General features: G+C 47.4%; 3 protein-coding genes across 6 annotated transcripts; 2 read left to right on the forward strand and 1 right to left on the reverse strand.

Moving 5' to 3' along the window:
- Positions 1-29: 29 nt before the first annotated feature.
- On the forward strand, positions 30-5,804 carry tkfc (triokinase/FMN cyclase). Of its 2 annotated transcripts, none has more exons than XM_086104924.1 (17): positions 30-148; positions 1,992-2,181; positions 2,252-2,356; positions 2,444-2,631; positions 2,699-2,777; positions 2,847-2,936; positions 3,370-3,404; positions 3,464-3,548; positions 3,617-3,706; positions 3,797-3,913; positions 4,156-4,275; positions 4,382-4,519; positions 4,815-4,921; positions 5,011-5,117; positions 5,279-5,312; positions 5,386-5,478; positions 5,553-5,804. In XM_086104924.1, exons 1-17 carry the CDS (start codon positions 143-145, stop codon positions 5,706-5,708), a joined length of 1,740 nt encoding a protein of 579 aa, XP_085961050.1. In that variant the 5' UTR covers positions 30-142; the 3' UTR covers positions 5,709-5,804. The 2 variants fall into 2 exon arrangements, with proteins under 2 accessions (XP_085961050.1, XP_085961048.1); XM_086104922.1 differs by lacking the exon at positions 30-148 and adding an exon at positions 399-1,489.
- A 324-nt stretch (positions 5,805-6,128) lies between these two features.
- LOC147209192 (E3 ubiquitin-protein ligase TRIM21) lies at positions 6,129-16,549 on the forward strand. 2 transcript variants are annotated; one of them, XM_086104925.1, is made up of 15 exons: positions 6,129-6,284; positions 7,407-7,548; positions 7,623-7,872; positions 8,023-8,228; positions 8,301-8,405; positions 8,604-8,699; positions 8,804-9,037; positions 10,530-10,677; positions 10,855-10,920; positions 12,478-12,504; positions 12,594-12,658; positions 12,737-12,847; positions 12,909-13,027; positions 14,206-15,540; positions 15,723-16,549. In XM_086104925.1, the coding sequence occupies exons 2-14, from the start codon at positions 7,408-7,410 to the stop codon at positions 14,453-14,455; spliced, it is 1,818 nt and encodes a 605-aa protein (XP_085961051.1). In that variant the 5' UTR covers positions 6,129-6,284; position 7,407; the 3' UTR covers positions 14,456-15,540; positions 15,723-16,549. The 2 variants fall into 2 exon arrangements, with proteins under 2 accessions (XP_085961051.1, XP_085961052.1); XM_086104926.1 differs by lacking the exons at positions 6,129-6,284; positions 15,723-16,549 and having other exon boundaries at positions 7,413-7,561; positions 7,649-7,872; positions 14,206-14,656.
- cmasa (cytidine monophosphate N-acetylneuraminic acid synthetase a) lies at positions 14,600-17,899 on the reverse strand. Of its 2 annotated transcripts, XM_086104929.1 has the most exons (8): positions 17,454-17,842; positions 16,338-16,480; positions 16,083-16,238; positions 15,878-16,011; positions 15,698-15,792; positions 15,457-15,628; positions 15,220-15,385; positions 14,600-15,117 (listed from the first exon to the last, which is right to left on the reverse strand). In XM_086104929.1, the coding sequence occupies exons 1-8, from the start codon at positions 17,675-17,677 to the stop codon at positions 14,909-14,911; spliced, it is 1,299 nt and encodes a 432-aa protein (XP_085961055.1). In that variant the 5' UTR covers positions 17,678-17,842; the 3' UTR covers positions 14,600-14,908. The 2 variants fall into 2 exon arrangements, with proteins under 2 accessions (XP_085961055.1, XP_085961054.1); XM_086104928.1 differs by having other exon boundaries at positions 16,083-16,480; positions 17,454-17,899.
- Between the last annotated feature and the right edge of the window lie 158 nt (positions 17,900-18,057).

Below are 18,057 nucleotides of genomic sequence, written 5' to 3' on the forward strand. Positions count from 1 at the left end.
CAAGACAGGCCACGATTCAAATACAAGGTCTCGTAACATTTTTATAGTTTGAGCTTTTGTTTTGACGGGAGGACAACCGGCTGTCTGTGACGTCACCCGCCGGTCTAAGAAGGAGAGCGCTCGAGCAAGTTGTCAACTTGTCATGGAGGTAAGAATGGCAAAATCGTGACACAGAGCCAGAACCTGACTCAAGCATACAACCGTTCCCGTTAGATTATGCTCGTTGTTCGGAGTTTTTGACGCCTTAAAAAGCACTTTTTTTCAGGCCAAGTTCAAAGTTCGCACGTGATAGACTGTCTAGACCAGTGATCGCGATCTACCAGCCGATTGCAATTTGTGATGGAATTTTGTGGTCACTTGTAGATCTGTGCACTAATTTGTTACTTTAATTAATCAAACATTTATTGAGTAGCTTGTTCGTTCATTTTATATATATATATATATATATATACACACACACACTTTCTTTCTTTGACAACACTGTATAACTTAACCCACAGCTGCATTGCTTCAGCCTGTAAGGTGAAAACCCGTCGAGGCTGATTATTCATGTCTTGACAAGCCAATGTATCCCAACGACGATATCAAACTTTAAAGGCCAGGCCAGACATTTTTACTTGATTACGTCAGGTTTTCATCCTACTTATTTTTTAAATTGGCAATTAATCACCCCTTTTTGTGACCATACTTTTTCAAATCGAATTAACCACACTAAAAGGGTCGGTGGCCCCTGGAGAATGGGATGACAATGTAAGCAATACAAAAATACACGTTCAATAATGGGGTTTTTTTGTGGTTAGTGATTTGATCTAATCCCTCACGACTGATTTTAATATTAATGGAAAGCTCTTGCAGACAGCAGTGCTAAGTGAATGATGAGCAATGAGGGAATCGGTGTGCAGGGCGAAGGGAAAAAGCTGACCACTGCCCGTTACCAATATGCCCTTTCACCAGAGTTGAACCAGTGAATATCACAGGACCTCTTCCAGCGAATTGACCCTTCGACTTCAGCTTTTTTGTTTGTTTGTTTTGTTTTCATGACTTGAATGCAGGTGTGGGTCGATCGCATGACGCACGCATACAGACAGGCATGCGCATGCGCAAACAACGGTGCCTTCCCTGCAAGCTAGTGAGTTATCGTTTCATTTAGAAATTAAATTGAAGGGATAAAATGTGTGAGGGTGCTGGACCGAGTAAAAAGAGGAAAACGTACTACTTCCATGCGGAATGGGAGGAGGAGTATTTTTTTACGATGTCATTTTCAAAATGCGTTTGCCTCATCTGCCTGTCCAACATCGCTATTCCGAAAAAGGGAAACGTGGAGCGGCATTTTCGGACTGTGCATAAAAACTACAACATTGACTTCCCTCCCAAAAGTGATGTGAGAAGGAAAAAGTTAGCCGAATTAAAATCTCAATTGTCCGGGCAGCAATCATTTTCCATGCAGCCACCTTCGAAAGCAAAGGCAGCCACAGAAGCATCATTCCGGGTGAGCCACTCAATCGTTCTGCACAATAAATCATTCCAGGATGGAGAAATGTTGTAGGAGGCATTCCTCAATATAGTTATATATAAATGTATGTTTTGCAATTTTATAATAGGTCGATCTTTTTGAATTTGTCGTTTTGGAAGTAGCTCGCATTGTAAAAAAAATAAAATGTGGCCACAGCTGGTCTAGATTCGCTGTTCATTTCACAATATTGACTGGTGGAGATAAGGTGGCGAAGAGAAATGTTCAAAACAACTGTGACGGCAAAGTACAAACTGCGCAATCTAGACGTTTTTGAATGAATACAGTCGCCTACCAATTGTCTCTGAGAATGCAGAATTTGTGAAGTACAGTTTGTCATTGGACTGTTGTTAATTAAAGAGCTGATGATTGTTCGTTAAAGGTCGATGTTGTTGCACCAACCCTAAAACAAAACGTCGTAATTTCGAGTCCATGTGTTGCGCATTAGGCAAAACAACAATTTTTTTCTTCTGCGATGCAGCCCCAAAAGAAGCTGATCAACTCTGCAGAGGACTGCGTTGACGAGGCTCTCTTCGGCCTGGTCAGGGCCTCCAGCGGCCTGTCTCTGCTGCGGGGCCACCGGGTTGTGCTGCGCTCGGACCTGGACCAAATCAGAGGCAAAGTGGCCCTTTTATCAGGAGGAGGGTCGGGACATGAGCCTGCACACGGGGGTACGACTGACACCTCTTGAGCAGCCCACACCAGCAGTGGCTTCAGTTTCTTTTGAAACATTGTGTCCAGGTTACGTGGGTGCTGGTATGCTGTCAGCAGCAGTAGCAGGGGCCGTGTTTGCATCTCCGCCTCCCGCCAGCATCTTGGCTGCCATTCTTTGCCTGCACAGCGCAGGTAAGATGAGCTGTTGTCCCCACTCTGCTGTCCTCAAAATAATCAGAAGCACTGGCCTGGTTTTAAATGATGCCTGTTACGATTCAGGAGCATCTGGGGTCCTTCTCATCGTGAAGAACTACACGGGAGACCGCCTCAACTTCGGGCTGGCTGCGGAGCAGGCTCGCAACCACGGCGTGGATGTCGACATGGTGGTCGTCGCTGACGACTGCGCTTTCACCTGCCCCAGTAAGGCCGGGAAGAGGGGCTTGTGTGGCACTATTCTCATTCACAAGGTGAAAAAACAAAACACGGGCATGTCGAAAAACACAATCGGAGGATATAACGACACTTTACCTTTAGCTGGCAGGTGCTTTAGCGGACGAAGGCTCCTCATTGGTCCATGTCGTTGCCAAGGTGGCGGAGGTTTTGCAGGGCGTAGGTGAGGCTCGTGTGGCAGGTGACGCACATGTGTTGGTCAGCAGGAAACAGCGCTTGCATTGTATTCCAGGTACACTGGGAGTCAGCCTGTCTCCGTGCAGCGTACCAGGCTGTCGCCCGTCTTTTGAGCTTCCTCCAGGAGACATGGAGCTCGGCCTGGGTGAGCACGGAGATTGATGTAGCGTTATCCCGCGCCACTCACATGGGAGTGAGAATGGGAACAACTTGAGAGTTGTTGACACCCTCTAAAAATGTCTTATTTTGTAATTGCCCAAACATTGGTGCAATATATACCCACACACAATGTAAAACTCAAAAAGTCATTTTGCATTACCTTCATAAATAAATGGCGTGCATTTGATTTTATTTGGAAGATATATATAATTTGCGCAAACAACTCAGGCTAAACTTGGCTCCTCCCCCTGCCATTCAAAGCACTTCTGAGTTTAGATGTATCACGATAACAGTTGGAAATAGTTTCGGCAGGGAAAATAAAGAGGAGGTGAGTATGTGAGTAGTTAGAGATAACTGTGCCATTTTAATTCGAAAAAGAAGCTTCACTTCCTTGGATAAGTGCTGTCCATCTTTGGCAGGAATCCACGGGGAGCCTGGCGTGAAAAGATCCAAGGTGAGTGGTAAGGTGCACAAATCTTTTGTAGATGTCACCTCTTGTTTTTTGTCCACCAGGTGGCGCAAGCAGACGAGGTGGTGTCAGCCATGATTGATCACATGACCAACGCAAAGAGTCAGTCGTGCTTGCACCTGAGGAAGGGTAGGCCCGGCATCCCGCACAGTTGGCACCTCCAGTTTGTGATTTGTTTGACACGCTCTCGGACACAGGTGACGCGCTTGTCGTTTGCGTGAACAATCTCGGAGCGCTGTCACGACTGGAAATGGCCGTGGTGACTCGGGCTGCCATCACATGCCTGGGTAATGATTGCACTTGACAGCGTGCTGAAGAGCAAAAAAAAACAAAAACAAAAAAATCCTGTAGCACTTATGGTCCCCATATGCTGACAGAAAATCGTGGGATGAAGGTTGCCAGGGTGATGTCCGGATCCTTCATGACGTCACTGGAGATGGCTGGAATGTCACTGACTTTGCTGAGGGCCTGTCCGGAAATACTGAGACTCTTTGGTTAGGAAAGACACACAAGACAAACACATAAAACAGGCAATGATATATTTTAAAAAAAAGAAGCTTTGTTTATGTTTCAAATTCAACATCATATATTCTATGTTATATTGGGCGCCCGCCAGATTTTGTTATATTGTGGAATGTGCCTACTTGTCCAATGCAGAAATCCCAACACAATGAGCGTATTCAACAGGAGCAGCTACATTTGAAGCTGACAATGTTTTCCTTCCCTTCTTATCGAGATGCCAAGACCAGCGCCCCCGCCTGGCCCAACCTCAGTAACGGGTGTACGAGCGGCCGCAGCTACCTCACAGACCCGACCGCAGTGACTGCAGGGGCGCATGACGATGTGTTGACTGAAGGTTCATTTCCCAGAAGCTGAGCTGCACTGTTTTTGTTTACACCTAGCCTGGTGTACCCATAGGGTCCACCACCTTTACTTTCCGCTGAATTTCTCTCTCCTGCTAGGACCCCAAAGTCCTGTGATGCGCAAGGTTTTGGAGAAGGTGTGTTCTACACTGTTGGAATACCAGGAAGAGCTCAACGCGTTGGACCGTGCTTCTGGGGATGGCGACTGCGGAAATACTCACGCGCAGGCTGCCAAAGGTGACCACAATCCAAAAAAAAAAAAGCACACAGCGCTTGCATACGAAGCAGAGGTTCTCAAACTTTTTGGGTCTTAACACTTTGACAGGAGCGACATTTTTCCAAGGATGCCCTCATAATCCCATTGACAATTAAATTTGTTCTCAAATTAAGTTATGCATTTTTTTTTCAATGACACCGCATCATTCCATATTGTTTTTTTGAACCCCAAGTTAAGGCTTGCAGCACCCTTGGGGTCCCCACCCCCCAATTTGAGAACCACAGCTGCAGCACATTGACAAAAATGCTCCCTCAGCCATTCAGGTGTGGCTCCAGAGTCATGTGGTCCCCGGTTGCCCAGGGCAACTGCTGTCTGCCTTAGCTACAGTGGTTCAGGAGAAAATGGGCGGGTCTTCAGGAGCTGTAAGTGTTCCAGTTTGCTCAATACAAATTTATTTTTGGGTGGTTCGTTTTGGGGATTTTGCACACATTGACACACTGTGTTTTGACAGTTGTACAGTTTGTTCCTCACGGCAGCGAGCGGACACATGACCGGGGGGCGGAGCCACGCCGCGGCTTGGGCCAAAGCCGTGCATGCTGGGATGCAGGCCATGAGAAGGTGGGTGTTGTAAAACACACCAGTGCGGCCAATGTGCCGATCATCAGCTAACTAAATTTACCAGCGTGTCTACTTTCATTCAACTTAGTCTATAACGAAACAGACCCTGACAGAATCCGATCACTATTAACTCTAAACTGGATGCATTTTGATTTCAACAGATACGGCGGTGCTGATTTAGGAGACAGAACCATGGTGAGTCACTTGGAAGTGGCACTTTTTTTGTTGGTTTGTGCCAACTGTTTTTCTGTCCTCTCTCCCACCACAGTTAGACGCCCTCTACCCTGCCGTAGACGAGCTGATGAAACTCAACAGCACGCCCCCTGGCGGAGAGATGACCGTGCTGCAAGCTGCTGTTCAGGTGCGGCAAAACAAACGTCCCCAAGCTCGCGGTTGTGCAAGCACGTAAGAAAAACAGATTGTGCCGGTGTCCAGAGAGCAGCCGTGGGGGCCGAATCGACACGCAGCCTCGCAGCCAAGGCGGGCCGCGCCAGCTACATCGCAGCTGAGCGCCTCACCCTCCCTGACCCCGGGGCCAAGGCTGTCGCCGCCATTTTGAGCGCTGTGGTGCAGGCCCTCGAGGAGCAGTAGTGGTAGAAACGCACCATCACAGCTGCACTACGCAGGAGCACAACTAGAACCTTGTACAATTAACGTTATTTCACAAGAAATAAAGTGTAGAATAGATGCGTGCATTGACTTCCTACATACACACACACACAGTAAATATTTCATGCGGGATTTCCTGGCTACAAATGTCTCAAATGTTATCCAAAGGAATGTCCCACTAAGAAGAAAAAAAAAATGTTCACACACAAAGTGGAAGGAAGGACATATTCCATCCATAAAAGATAATTGTGCACCATGTGGACCTGCATTTGCCCAAGGCTCGAAAGAGCCACCTGTTGACGTTTTTGCTAAGCTACCTCGCAAGAGAAAGAACAGGAATTGTTTTGGCCAAAATAAGGTGGAAGGTGCACGGTTCTCCCAACTCAACCAGTCCGGCCACATTTGAGCCGGGAAGCCGAGACTCGAGTGGGCGTGGCAGCAGGGGAAAATCACAGTCGTCGCACACCCTGATTTCTCACTTTGTCGACGGGCTTCCAGAAGAGCCACCTACATCCCCGAGGGCCGCGTCGATGCCAAAGACCACCCCGTGAAAATCAGGTACACGCTCCGACCCTCAGTAAAGTGTCATAGAATAAAGTGGAAATGGAAATGTACGCTTGTCGCTCGGAACTGGTTCTCATGCGAAGAGGAGAGCTGGGAGGGAGCCAACAGGAATTTGTCGTTGAAAATAAGGAGCTGCACAAACGTTTTCATTCCTTTTGTTTCACTTTAAGTCGCCTTTTGTGAACACTTGACAATTCCTAAAATCATTCCTAATCACTTTCGTCTAGATTTTAAGTGATTCCCTGAAAGTTTATCGAAAATATATATCAACAAAATGGAGTAAAATTCTCAGGTACATTCATTCATCCTTTTTTTTTTTAAATATATTCTGTAGCTGGTGTGGTCAATCATCACAAAATACATTTGATAGTGTTGTGTGACTAACTAGCCCCGCTATAACAGTGCCAAATGTTTGTGACGTCACGGGACAATTTGTTGACTTAGGCTAATTAGGTCATCTTGCAACGGTGTTGTCTTGTTTGTCACCTTTGAGCTGCTGACAAATGTAAACAAAACGTTATTTTGAATGGCGGTGACCAGCATGACAACAGCAGCACATTAAAATCTGTGACTTTGTACAGAATGTCGCCTTCAGGATGTGATTAAAATCTCACCCCGCTTCATTCCTAAAAGCTTCGTTTCATCCTAATCAGATTGGAGCGGCGGTGTGTGTGTGTATGTGTGTGTATGGGCACCTTTGCAGTTGCACACTTGACAATCGTCTGTAGCGTGGGTTTAGAAGTTGAACGGTGATTTTCATTTGGATCGGTGAATCGATGCGGGAAGGTGCAGTTCTTTTCACCTCAGGCAGCTGGCAAAGGTGAAGCCTTTTCGTACACAGCAGCACTTTGAAACTGTAGACCTGGCCTTCGTTACATCTCGGATGGATTACGGTCGTGCACTTTACTTTGGAGTCAGCCAGCATGCCTTCAAACGTCTCCACTTGTTTCAGAATGCTGCTGCTCGTCTCTTGCCTGGAACACGTAGGAGGGAGCATAGAGCTCCATGGCCTACTTTCACAGGCTGCCAGTATTCCTTCGAATTCATTTTAAGATTTAGCTCTTTGTCATTTGAGTGCGTCTGTGGTTATTTTGATCACATGATGTGTTTCTGCAGGATGTCCTTATATGGTAGTCTGCTGTCAAGTGATCAGTTCCAGTGCTCAATCTGCTTGGACATCTTCAATAACCCGTCGTCAACGCCGTGCGGCCACAGCTTCTGCGTCACCTGCATCAACCAATATTGGGATGGGGCCAAGGTAGATCCATGAGGTATCCCCCGAGCCACAAATCCCCTGCCGTGCACTCAAGCCTGGACATGTGTCCTTCTCAGGTTTGTCAATGTCCTCTGTGCAAAAGGACCTTCCAGAAGCGTCCAGATCTCCAGATCAACCGGACCCTGCGCGAGATCACCGAGCAGTTCAGGTCCATGTCTGGGGGCGGGGCAGAAGGAGGAGGCGTGGCCAAAGAAAAGAAAGGAGCAAAAGGGCGACAGTGCGCCATGCCGAACGAATTGTTGGACGAACTGACGAGGAAGCTGCCTCGACCTCACGCCAGCGTGCCAGTCACCAGCGAAGACCAAGGTCAGTTGACGCTATTGAGTCCGCGTGACAAAATTTACGAGTTCAAATGTGTGTGTGTGACAATGGCCGCACAAATATTACAATTTAGGTTGTAAATGTAAGTCCGAGCTTTTGATAGTATGTGGATCTGACAAATGTGTGACAATCAAGGTGGCGAACCCAGCCCCGGGAACCCTGTGGCCGCATCGTCTTCAGTCCCCGTTCAAAGTCCGCTCTCTGCAGTGATTGGCGCAGGCGGACCACCTCAAGTCCAACCCCGCTCGGCCGACTCGTACGGCCGAAGGAGGTTCACCGTGAGCGGGGCGGCGGACAGCCACAACATTCCTCTCTGCGACATTCACCACAGGGGGATCATGGTAGCCAAACACGCTCGTTTGCACGCTTTGTGTCGACGGCGGCGACACCCTCATCGCGGTCTTTGGTTTCAGATTTTCTGTCGGACCGACGGGGAGTGCATCTGTCCCGAGTGTGAGGCCGAGGTGCACCCTGATCACGACACAGTGACGGTGGAAGCAGCGTGGGTGGACAAGCAGGTGGGCGAACAAAACACACACTTTTCTTAGATGGTGCAATGCGTGTGGCCACGGAGAACGGCCTGGTTTGAAGAATGACCTTGGCACACTTGCAGTTATTTCCAGGTGTTTGATTTTGGTCAAATTGTAGTTTGGGCAGTATAGGCCAGAGTATTTGTGTGTGTGTGTGTGTGTGTGCGTGTGTGTGTGCTTACGCAGGCCCAGCTCAAAGAGATGGAGGCGCAGACCCAGGAGATGATCCAACAAAGACTCGTGAAGATTGAGGATATCCGCTCATCGGTATCCCAACTGGAGGTCCGTCAGCCACGCGAGCGCTTCGCGTTTTTGGACCCGTTCCACTGGAGGGAATTGTCCGTCTGTTTTGAGAAGTTTCTTTGGGGTATTTTGTGTGGGACCAGCTGGCGGTGGAGCGGGCGACGATGGGCAGCGTCTGCATGTTCTCGGCGCTGACGGCGGCCATCGAGCGAGCGCAGGCGGAGCTGATGAACGTCATGCAGGCCAACCGGCAGACGGCGGCGAACCAGGCGGATGCCTTGATACGGCAGCTCGAGCAGGAGGTGGAACAACTGCGGCGGCGGGAGAGCGCTCTCACGCAACTCTCGACCACGGATGACCACCTACAGGGTGTCAAGGTGAACTGTGTTACTGAGGGCTCCTCGAAATTCACGTCTTTATCCGAAATGTATTTACGACGGTCTCGCCCAGCACGTCTGCGAGTTTCAGGTTTGGAAACCGCTGTCATGACTAACGCTAACAGATCCCGATAGATGGCGACGTTGCATCACGTTGTATATGAGATCAGCACAGATTTTGAGTCGAAGATTAGGTGGTGAACTTTGGGCCTGTGTCGGTTATGAAGGAGAGAAATGCCAACATGTGAGTGTCGCAAGTTATTTACTTGGATGCTCTCAGTGTTTTTCCGTTCCCCTCTCCCCTCGCTTCTCAGCTTGTCAGCCACGGCCAACTCACTAGCCACTCTTGGCCAGATTGTTGTTTTGCTTTCATGCAAGACTCTCCAGTATTATTCTTTGGATTGATCTCCCGTTATCAACTCTGCCTGTCTCAGACCTTCCTGCCTCAATATTTTCCTGCCAATCACCTCAGCATTCTGTCCTCAATTATGAGTATCGCCTTGGCCCTTCCTCCCTTCTGTGTGCCTGTCCCTATGGCTGTCTGATGTTGACACAGCATTGGATTGGACCTCTGAACCCATGCCAAGCCAACAAGAGAATGTTTTTTGTTTTCATTTATATATATGTAGGGGGCCCGGTGGTCAAGTGGGTACCGCATCGACCTCACAGTGCAGAGGTGCAGGGCTCGATCCCGGCTCCGCCTTCCCTGTGTGGAGTTTGCGTGTTCTCCCCATGCCTGCATGGGTTTTGTATGGGTGCTTCGGTTTCCTCCCGCGTTCCAAAAACATTCATGGCAGGCTTAATCGAATGCTCTAAATCACAGGTGTCAAAGTCAAGGCCCGGGGGCCAGATCTGGCCTGCCACATCATTTTATGCGGCCCGCGAAGGCAAATCAAACATGGCAACTTCCATGATGCTTGCTAAAATACGGACCAAAATGTCAAATTCTCACATGTAATAAATAAGAGAGATATTGTAAGCATTTTCTTCTTGCCAAACACCTCATTACAGCAACTTAAACAATAGTTGAATAAATCGTTATTCTTGACTTCTTTATATGATTTCAGTCAAAATGGCCCTCCAAGGGAAACGGTAACTAAAATGTGGCCCACGACAAAAACGGGTTTGACACCCATGCTCTAAATTGTCCCTAGGTGTGAGCGAGTTTTTAATGCAACCAACATGCATGTTCCTCGTGATGCAAAATTATGAATGTGCAGGAAGTTACTGACACATGCCTTCTATTGTACCTCGTAGTTTTTCTAGTGCACCACAGTAGTTTACTAGTAAGGTTTAATGTGTCCTGGTAAGCTAAAAAGGGTACTTGTTGTTTAAAAAATGTTACTGGTAATGCGCAGTCATTCTACTAGTTCGCCCTCGTCGTTCTCCCGATGCGCCGCGTTGTCTTACTGATAAGGACAAAGAGCATACTCGTACCTCCAGGTGAATATCAAGGCAATGTCAAAAATGATCCAACTTGATTCTGCCCCAGAATTTCGCCACGGTCACCGCTCCTCTACCCACCAACGATTGGTCGGGTGTTTCCATCACGTGCGATCTGGGGATCAACGCCATCTACAGGTCGCTGGCAGGCGAGGTGGAGAAGTTCCAGGAGCAGCTGAGGGGCATCATTGAGACGGGTGAGTCCACCTGCCTTTTTTCCTGGTTGGGGATTTTGTCATGACAATGCTGCGGGTCTACCATCGCCTTTGTAACGCAATGGTGTGCCGCATGGAACTTAGGCAATTTCATTTAATTGGTCTGGAAACATCAATAATGTCGCTCTGTTCATCCGTTGATTCATTGAAACTCTTCAGGTTTCACTGAATCATCATCATCATCAACATCATCACTGGAGACCAGTCCAGCGCGTCCACAGCCCAGTGAGTGTCGCACCGTATACGCCAGGGATGTCCAAAGTTTTTCCAGCGAAGGCCGCATACAGAAATAGAAGGACTTTTGTGTTTTAAGAAACCAGCTAAAACTGATTCGAAATGCTGTTGATCAGCATATGGGGACGAAAAAAAAGTTTCAGCTTGGGGTTATTGCCGACAAAGCCGTATCCGTGTGATGTCTAAAAATATATACTTTAAGAATAATATGGTGTTTTGTAACATTCAACTAAAAACATTTTTTATTTATGATTTTTTTTAAATCATGTCACAATTTTGTAAATTATTTCTATTATTTAAAAATATGTAAATAGTGTGATTTCAGGTAATATTCAAATTCATTTTTAAACAAAAAAGTGACAATTTCTTATGAAATTTTTTTACATGTATTTTGACGTATAATATCTTGTAACTTTATATATACATCGACATGTGTTAATCTTGTTGCATTCAACTTTTGTGACATGGTTTTATTTTATTATTACAATATGAAGTTTTATTGTCATAAAAACGTGCCTCGGGTCTAACTTTGGACAGCCCAGGTCCACACACACACACATACTTACTGTCCCCTCCAAAAGTATTGGAGCAGCAAGGTCAATTCCTTTGTTTTTGTTGTACTGAAGACATTTAGGTTCCAAATCAAAAGACGAATATGAGACAAAAGTTCAAAAGTCCAACACAATAAAGGACTTTATCAAGGGGAAAACGTGACAGGTCAATCACTGGACCTAAACCCAATAGCGCCTGCATTTCACCTCCTGAAGAGGAGACTGAAGGGGGAAACCTCCAGAAACAAACAAGAACTGAGAGAGGCTGCGGTAAAGGCCTGGAAAAGCATTTTAAATGAAGCTTGCAACGGTCTGGTGAAGTCTTTGGGTCGCTGGCTTGATGCGGTTATTGTAACTTAGTTATGCCACCAAACATTCACTGCTCGAAGTTCATTTCATAATCCCCGTTCCAATACTTTTGCTCCAAAGTGGGTTGCTAAACACATCTCGACGTACTACCATGACATAAACGCTCAAATTCTAAATGTTCGTCTGGTATTCATCTTTTGATCGGAAAACTAAATGTTTTCCGTGTACTTTACAGCAAAAACAAATGAATTGACCTTGCCGTTCCAATACTTTTGGTGGCAACTATATGTACCAGGGGTGTCAAACTCATTTTTGTCGCAGGCCACATTTTATTTAGCGTTTCCCGTTATGACTGAAACCATATAATAACGATTTATTCAACTATTGTTTAAGTTTCTGGAATGAGGGGTTTGATCACAAGACAACACTTACAATATGTCTGTAATGTATTAAATATGAGAATTTTTAATTTTGGTAGAGATTTTAGCAAGCATCATGGAAGTGGACATGTTTGATTTGCTATCGCGAGAAGCATAAAATGATGTGGCGGGCCAGATCTGGCCCCCGGGCCTTGAGTTTGGCACCTTTGGTATATATGCTGTATATATATATATATATATATATATATATATACAGCATATACACACACAAGCTCTTGTGGCGTCCTAACATGTCCGCTTCTCCCCAGGGATGAGAAGGGTGCAGGAGTTTGCAGGTAGGGTGACCAAGCGGTGCCGCATACGCGCTCGATCACATGCAGCCCCTCAGTCTAACGTCCGCCTTTTCTTTTCCCATGGCCCGCAGTGGACGTCACACTGGACTGCAACACGGCCCACCCCAGACTGCTTCTGTCCGACGACATGAAGAGCGTGAGGCGTCGACGCCGTCTCCCGGAACGGGGTTTTGAGGAGCCGTCCCGCCTCACGTGGTTGTTCTGCTTTGTGCAGGTGTGGTGCGGCGACCGGCACCAGCTACTTCCGGACAACGTCGAGCGGTTTGATCGCGTCGTGTGCGTCCTGGGGAGGGAGGCCATCACCTCCGGGCGACACTACTGGGAGGTAAGTCCGCACGTTCTCCGTCATGACGATTGGCAGCGTCTGAAAGCGTCCTCCGGGTCAGGTCCAAGTGGGCGGGAAGACGGACTGGGATCTGGGCGTGGCCAGACAATCCATCAACAGGAAAGGCAAGATTGACGTGACGCCAAATAATGGATACTGGTTCCTCAGCTTGAGAGACAAGTGAGTCATTAGGATACTCAAGTAAAGCTAATAAATAGATTGCTCACCCCCCCCCCCACCCCACCAAAAAAAAAAAACATGTTTTACATGTTGTGCTATCGAGGGAGATTTCAAGGTGAACCGAAAATCCACTCAGTTCAACTTTATTGATAGAGGACTTTCAAAACAACCACAGCTGCAGACAAAGTGCTGGACATGAAGTCAAGTATATTATACCGGTCAACAGGAAATTTCAATCAAAGTTGGCTTTGAGTCCTCAAATGTAATTTTGATGCTGATTTTAAAAATGTCTTTTCACCTCTATAAGCTTGCGCAATGCAAATTTTACAATTTATAGCTGTGACATTTAAGAAAAAAATCCTCCTGTTTCTGAATCTAACGCTTAATTCATGAATATTACGAAATACATGACTATATGACATTATTATTATGAAAATCTGACGTGCTAGAGGAAAAAAACGGTGATTCAGTCAGTGCAAAAAAAAAATCTCAAAGTTTACTTGTATCTCTTTAAAAAATATTTCTTTTAAAAAGAAAAGTTTTGTTGACCAGTCTTATTAACCAAATAGAAGTGTTGAAAATAACCTTGAGGATTGTCATGAGGAGTTTTAAAACTCCGCCTCTTCCCTCTGTGAAATTGATGTGCTTCAAGATTGAAAATCTGGCACAGGAACGGGTGAGAATTGTTTGGTTCCATTTGAGTAAACCTGTTTTGTTAAAAATGGATCGCGCTCATGTTTTCATGCAAAAGGAACACATCAGTCACGGTCGATTTGCGTGCAGATTCATTTCCTCCTCTCAAACCGCTTAGTCAGCTCTTTGTTTTATGTGTTGCGTCACTCGTGGCTCCACGGCTTTGAGAACTCATTTGGGAAGAGGATGCAACCAGTCGTTTGCTATTGCGGAGTACAAGTCCTTCCTCCGACCATGCGTGGTGGCTCACAATGTTGCTTCCCGATTATGCCACCAGGGCCCCCCCCCCCCCCCCCCATTTCATCAATCGCTGGGTGTGAGTCGCCAACAAATTTTTTTCTCTCACAATTTTCCAATTCAGTCATGTTCTGCAGTGTTGAGTTCACAGATAACTGTCAGTTTTGGTTCGTCCTGAAATTCACCCCACATTTTTTAGGGTGAGTAGCGTACAACCGCTTTAATCAAACATCATGTCCCACCCTCAGGAACAAGTACGCCTTTCGCACCGAACCGTCCACCGACGTCCACCTCAACCTCCGACCCAACAAGATTGGAATATTTGTCGACTTTGATCGAGGACAGGTTTCCTTCTACAACGTGGACGCCAAAATCCACATCTATACGTTCAACGACACGTTCACAGAGTGCATCTTCCCGTTCTTTAGCCCCTGCACCAACAGATCCGGAAAGAACGACGGGCCGCTCGTCATCACGCCGGTCGAGGTGTCGGAATGAACCAAACCAAGTCCCGTTCCGCCGCCGCCGCACTTGATTTCACGTTGATTCTTCTTGCTGCATTTCTTCCGTCGATTAAAACGGCGTCTTATTTCAAAGTCATTCGTGCAAGCATTTAAAAAGAAAAGAGAATGTACAACTTGATGATTGTAACTGAAATGATTTTTTTTTACTGTTGCAAACAATTTTTAATTCCCTCAATTTTTGTGAAATTACTGACTTTAATGCAGGGATTGTGCGGAGGGGGTGAGCTACTAGCTACTAGCATTAGCATATTTCGTGGGCATGCCACCTCAATCCTTCATTGTGACGGGCTTGAATAGCACATGCCCACGGTTGCTTCATAACTTCGACACCACAAATTACAAAGCGGAGTGAAACTTGATTGTAACAAGCAAGCCTTGATTCAGTCTTCGATTCTAATCAGAAAGAAAAAAAGTCACGTTTCAGCATCTAATGTCGGTTGATGCGGTCCTGCTTCAGTTGAGACTTGGCCTTGGCCTTCTGCATCAGAATGTGCTCGGCAAACTCCCGCACGACGCCGTTGCCGCCCACGTGGCGGCCGGTGTACTTGCACGCGTTGATGGCCACCGTCGGCGCGTCGGCGGGCACAGCGCTCAAGCCGGCCAGGTTGAGGCAGTCCACATCCGGTGCGTCGTTACCTGACCATAGACGGAAGGACGTCAGGGAGGGCGGCTTGGAAAATGTACATGCGCCGTTTTCCTCAAGTTGTCAACAGGGATGCGAACAGAGAGCCGCGTTACCCATGTATGCCACATCCTTCCAAACCAACTTCCTGGACTCCAATGCGGACGCCAAATCGTCGATGGGCTCGGCTTCCACCCGCATCACCTGGCAGCCCGTCCGCTTGGCCAATTTGTCGGCCAACGTCTGCTCCACCGGGTCCTCAGAGGAGGTTAACAGCACCACCTGTGAACGAGCGCGCGCGTCAAGTGGAGAAGAGCCGGGAGGCTTGCTCAGCAGGGCCGTGTGCAAACGACCTCCACGTCCTCTTTCTGCAGCATGCGGATGGCGGTGGTGTCTCGGCTGTTGATGGACATCATCTCGTCTCCGCCCGCCGACAGGTAGATCTTTCCGTCCGTTAAACATCCCGACACTTTACAGAACATGAGGCGAACCACTTCCAGAGTCCCCCGGCCAAAGTAGCCGTATCTGCGAAACGGTGCACGGAGTTGGACATGCCTGATCTACAGTACAGGAAGTACTTGATTTGATTTTTACCTGAGGACCCTCTGCTCTGCGACAGGCCAGTCGATGTCGACGTCAATGTCCACGCTGTACTCTGGAAGCATCTCGTAGTAGGAGACCTTCCCACTCTGGACAACAGAGGTCTCGTTCAATCTTACGCTCTCATAATTCCTTCTGAGGAGTCCCACGACACAGCAACTGTTTGGAGTTCACCTGCGGGTGCCCCTGCAAGATGAGCTCTCTGGTGTTAATGTAGAATGAGCCGTTCTCACACAGCTCGCCATCCCAGTCCTGACGCCGAGGGCGGTTGGATGGGTCCAGATTGAAGGCTTTGGTCAATTCACGACCTGAGGGGAGGAGCAGCACTTTTGAAAGGACAGCGGCGGAAGGAGTGGCGCGGCGCGCAGGGTTCTCCTACTTCCTTTCTTGACCTCCTTCCAGCGGAACTGGTGCCTCCGGACCACCGAGAAGACAGAGTCGTAGTCATGCAGGGTGATCAACGCCAAGGCCTCCTTGAGGTGGAATGGGTGGAGACACGGCGACGTGGCCTGGATGTGGCACACGATGTCCACCTCTGCAAACAAAGAAAAACAGCTCAGCGTGCCTTTTCCGCAGAGCTTCTGCTCAACCGGGTGAGCGATGCTCAAAATATTCCAAGCCCGCCATTTCGTACGTGGATTGAGTCGGATAAACTCCTGCATGGTCTCCAGCGACGACGAAGAGTCTCGGGAGACTTCCGGACTCCGGCGGTGAACCTGGGCGCCCCAAGCCAAGGCCACCTCCTCGATCTTGTCATGATCGGTTGACACCCAAACACTATGTGCAAAATGTGGACAGACTTAAAAAAAATTAAAAAATGAAAAACACGAGGGCAAGGCACAGCAACTTTATCCATATTGTTCATTTCATCCACAAGCTAACTCAATATGCTAAATCAAAAGTATTTACAAACAAGATTGGAAGACATTTAAAAGCAAAATAAGTAATAGCTTCATAAAATTACTAACAGATAGTGCAAAGAACATGATTTGGAGAACATGACTTTTAAAATGCTTTGAAAGAGCATAGTTCATAACCTGGACATAAAACCATTCACAACTGAGGATGACTTCACTCCTGTTCCATGTCCATCCAGCATAACAGTCAAATGCTGCTTCACCATGTTTGCTTTTAATGCTAGGCTCCACTAATTGACATGTGTTTGCAGACCTGAGAGCCCTAATGTGTTTGTATTTGAGAGGCATTTCTTTAACAAGGATCTAAAGCTTTCAGCGATTTATAGATCAGTAGCAGAGTTTTAATATCTCTTCTACATCTGACTTGCAGCCAGTGGAACACCTTTAAGACTGGAGTATCATGTTCTGATCTTCCATGGAGCCTTTGCACCGAATGTCGTTACTGTTCTGCCTATACTGCAAAATGCTGAAACACGAAAGCTCCCGTAATATCTGCAAGGCTGCATGACTGGCATATTTCACTGTGGATGATAAGACCTTTTATTCAGTTGTCAGCAAGATAATCCCGCCCTTTGTTGTGACAGATATGCCACCCAACCAATCTCCGATCAGCTTCACTGAAAATATTTTTTGAAGCCCAACGCAAACCGATGCTGTCTGCATCTGATCTCAAGTCGTTTGTTTGGGTATGCACACACACATACACAAAAAGGCTGAAACAACCAAAGGAGCGAGGCTTTAGTTTTTAGTTCGGTTGGCAAGTCGCGGGGGCTGCAAAGCATGCCGGAAAGCGCGCAGCTTCACCATCGCAACAATATATCAGGTGGGCGTACCTGTCAAACAGTTCAGAATCCACCGCTGCTCTGAGGACCCATCCAATGAGCGGCACCCCGGCCAGCATCTTAATGTTCTTCAGGGGGATCCCTTTGCTTCCGCCCCTCGCCAGGACGAGTGCGGCGATGTGTCGTTTCCCGCTTCCCGCCTTGCTCAACTTGCCACCGGCCCCCTCACCGCTGGCCATCTCTTCGCCAGCCACAAATCGCTTCCGCGACGACATAATGGGTAAGAGCGGAAAGTTGAGTCGATACGGAGCAACAGGGAAAGTCTGAGAAGGGCGTGTGCGGACTGACGCTTCCGGGTTGGGTCCTTCTTCGGCGCTCCTGATACAGAAATGCTCCTTGTTGCTCCCTGTTGGTCAGTTACAGTAAAGCATGCTTGGAATTCAGATGATCGACATTACGTGGGATGTTTGTTTGTGTGTTTGGTTGGTTGTATAAACCGAGCATTAATTCATCCAACCTTCTTGGTCAAAAGGCACATAACCTTTGGCCAAGAGGCGGCGTACAAAACACAAGAAGACAAGAGACAACTTATGAAGTGGTCAGCAGTCAACGTTAGGACACATGTCAACAGACTGTCACTGTTCGTCACGAAGTA

The sequence above is a fragment of the Hippocampus guttulatus genome, chromosome 2 (genome assembly GCF_054856545.1).
Source record: "Hippocampus guttulatus isolate MCC_2025c chromosome 2, RoL_Hgut_1.0, whole genome shotgun sequence".
Taxonomy (NCBI): Eukaryota; Metazoa; Chordata; class Actinopteri; order Syngnathiformes; family Syngnathidae; genus Hippocampus; species Hippocampus guttulatus.

Excerpts from the sequence above, each read along its gene's own strand:
- tkfc (XM_086104922.1), top strand. The coding sequence starts at position 1,172 with ATGTGTGAGGGTGCTGGACCGAGTAAAAAGAGGAAAACGTACTACTTC. Across the intron at positions 2,357-2,443 it reads TCTTTGCCTGCACAGCGCAG|GAGCATCTGGGGTCCTTCTC; the intron begins GTAAGATGAGCT and ends GTTACGATTCAG. Across the intron at positions 4,922-5,010 it reads TGGGCGGGTCTTCAGGAGCT|TTGTACAGTTTGTTCCTCAC; the intron begins GTAAGTGTTCCA and ends GTGTTTTGACAG.
- LOC147209192 (XM_086104925.1), top strand. The coding sequence starts at position 7,408 with ATGTCCTTATATGGTAGTCTGCTGTCAAGTGATCAGTTCCAGTGCTCA. Across the intron at positions 7,873-8,022 it reads AGTCACCAGCGAAGACCAAG|GTGGCGAACCCAGCCCCGGG; the intron begins GTCAGTTGACGC and ends GTGACAATCAAG. Across the intron at positions 10,678-10,854 it reads GAGGGGCATCATTGAGACGG|GTTTCACTGAATCATCATCA; the intron begins GTGAGTCCACCT and ends GAAACTCTTCAG.
- cmasa (XM_086104928.1), bottom strand. The coding sequence starts at position 17,677 with ATGTCGTCGCGGAAGCGATTTGTGGCTGGCGAAGAGATGGCCAGCGGT. Across the intron at positions 16,012-16,082 it reads GAAGGAGGTCAAGAAAGGAA|GTCGTGAATTGACCAAAGCC; the intron begins GTAGGAGAACCC and ends TCCTCCCCTCAG. Across the intron at positions 15,629-15,697 it reads GCAGAGCAGAGGGTCCTCAG|ATACGGCTACTTTGGCCGGG; the intron begins GTAAAAATCAAA and ends ACCGTTTCGCAG.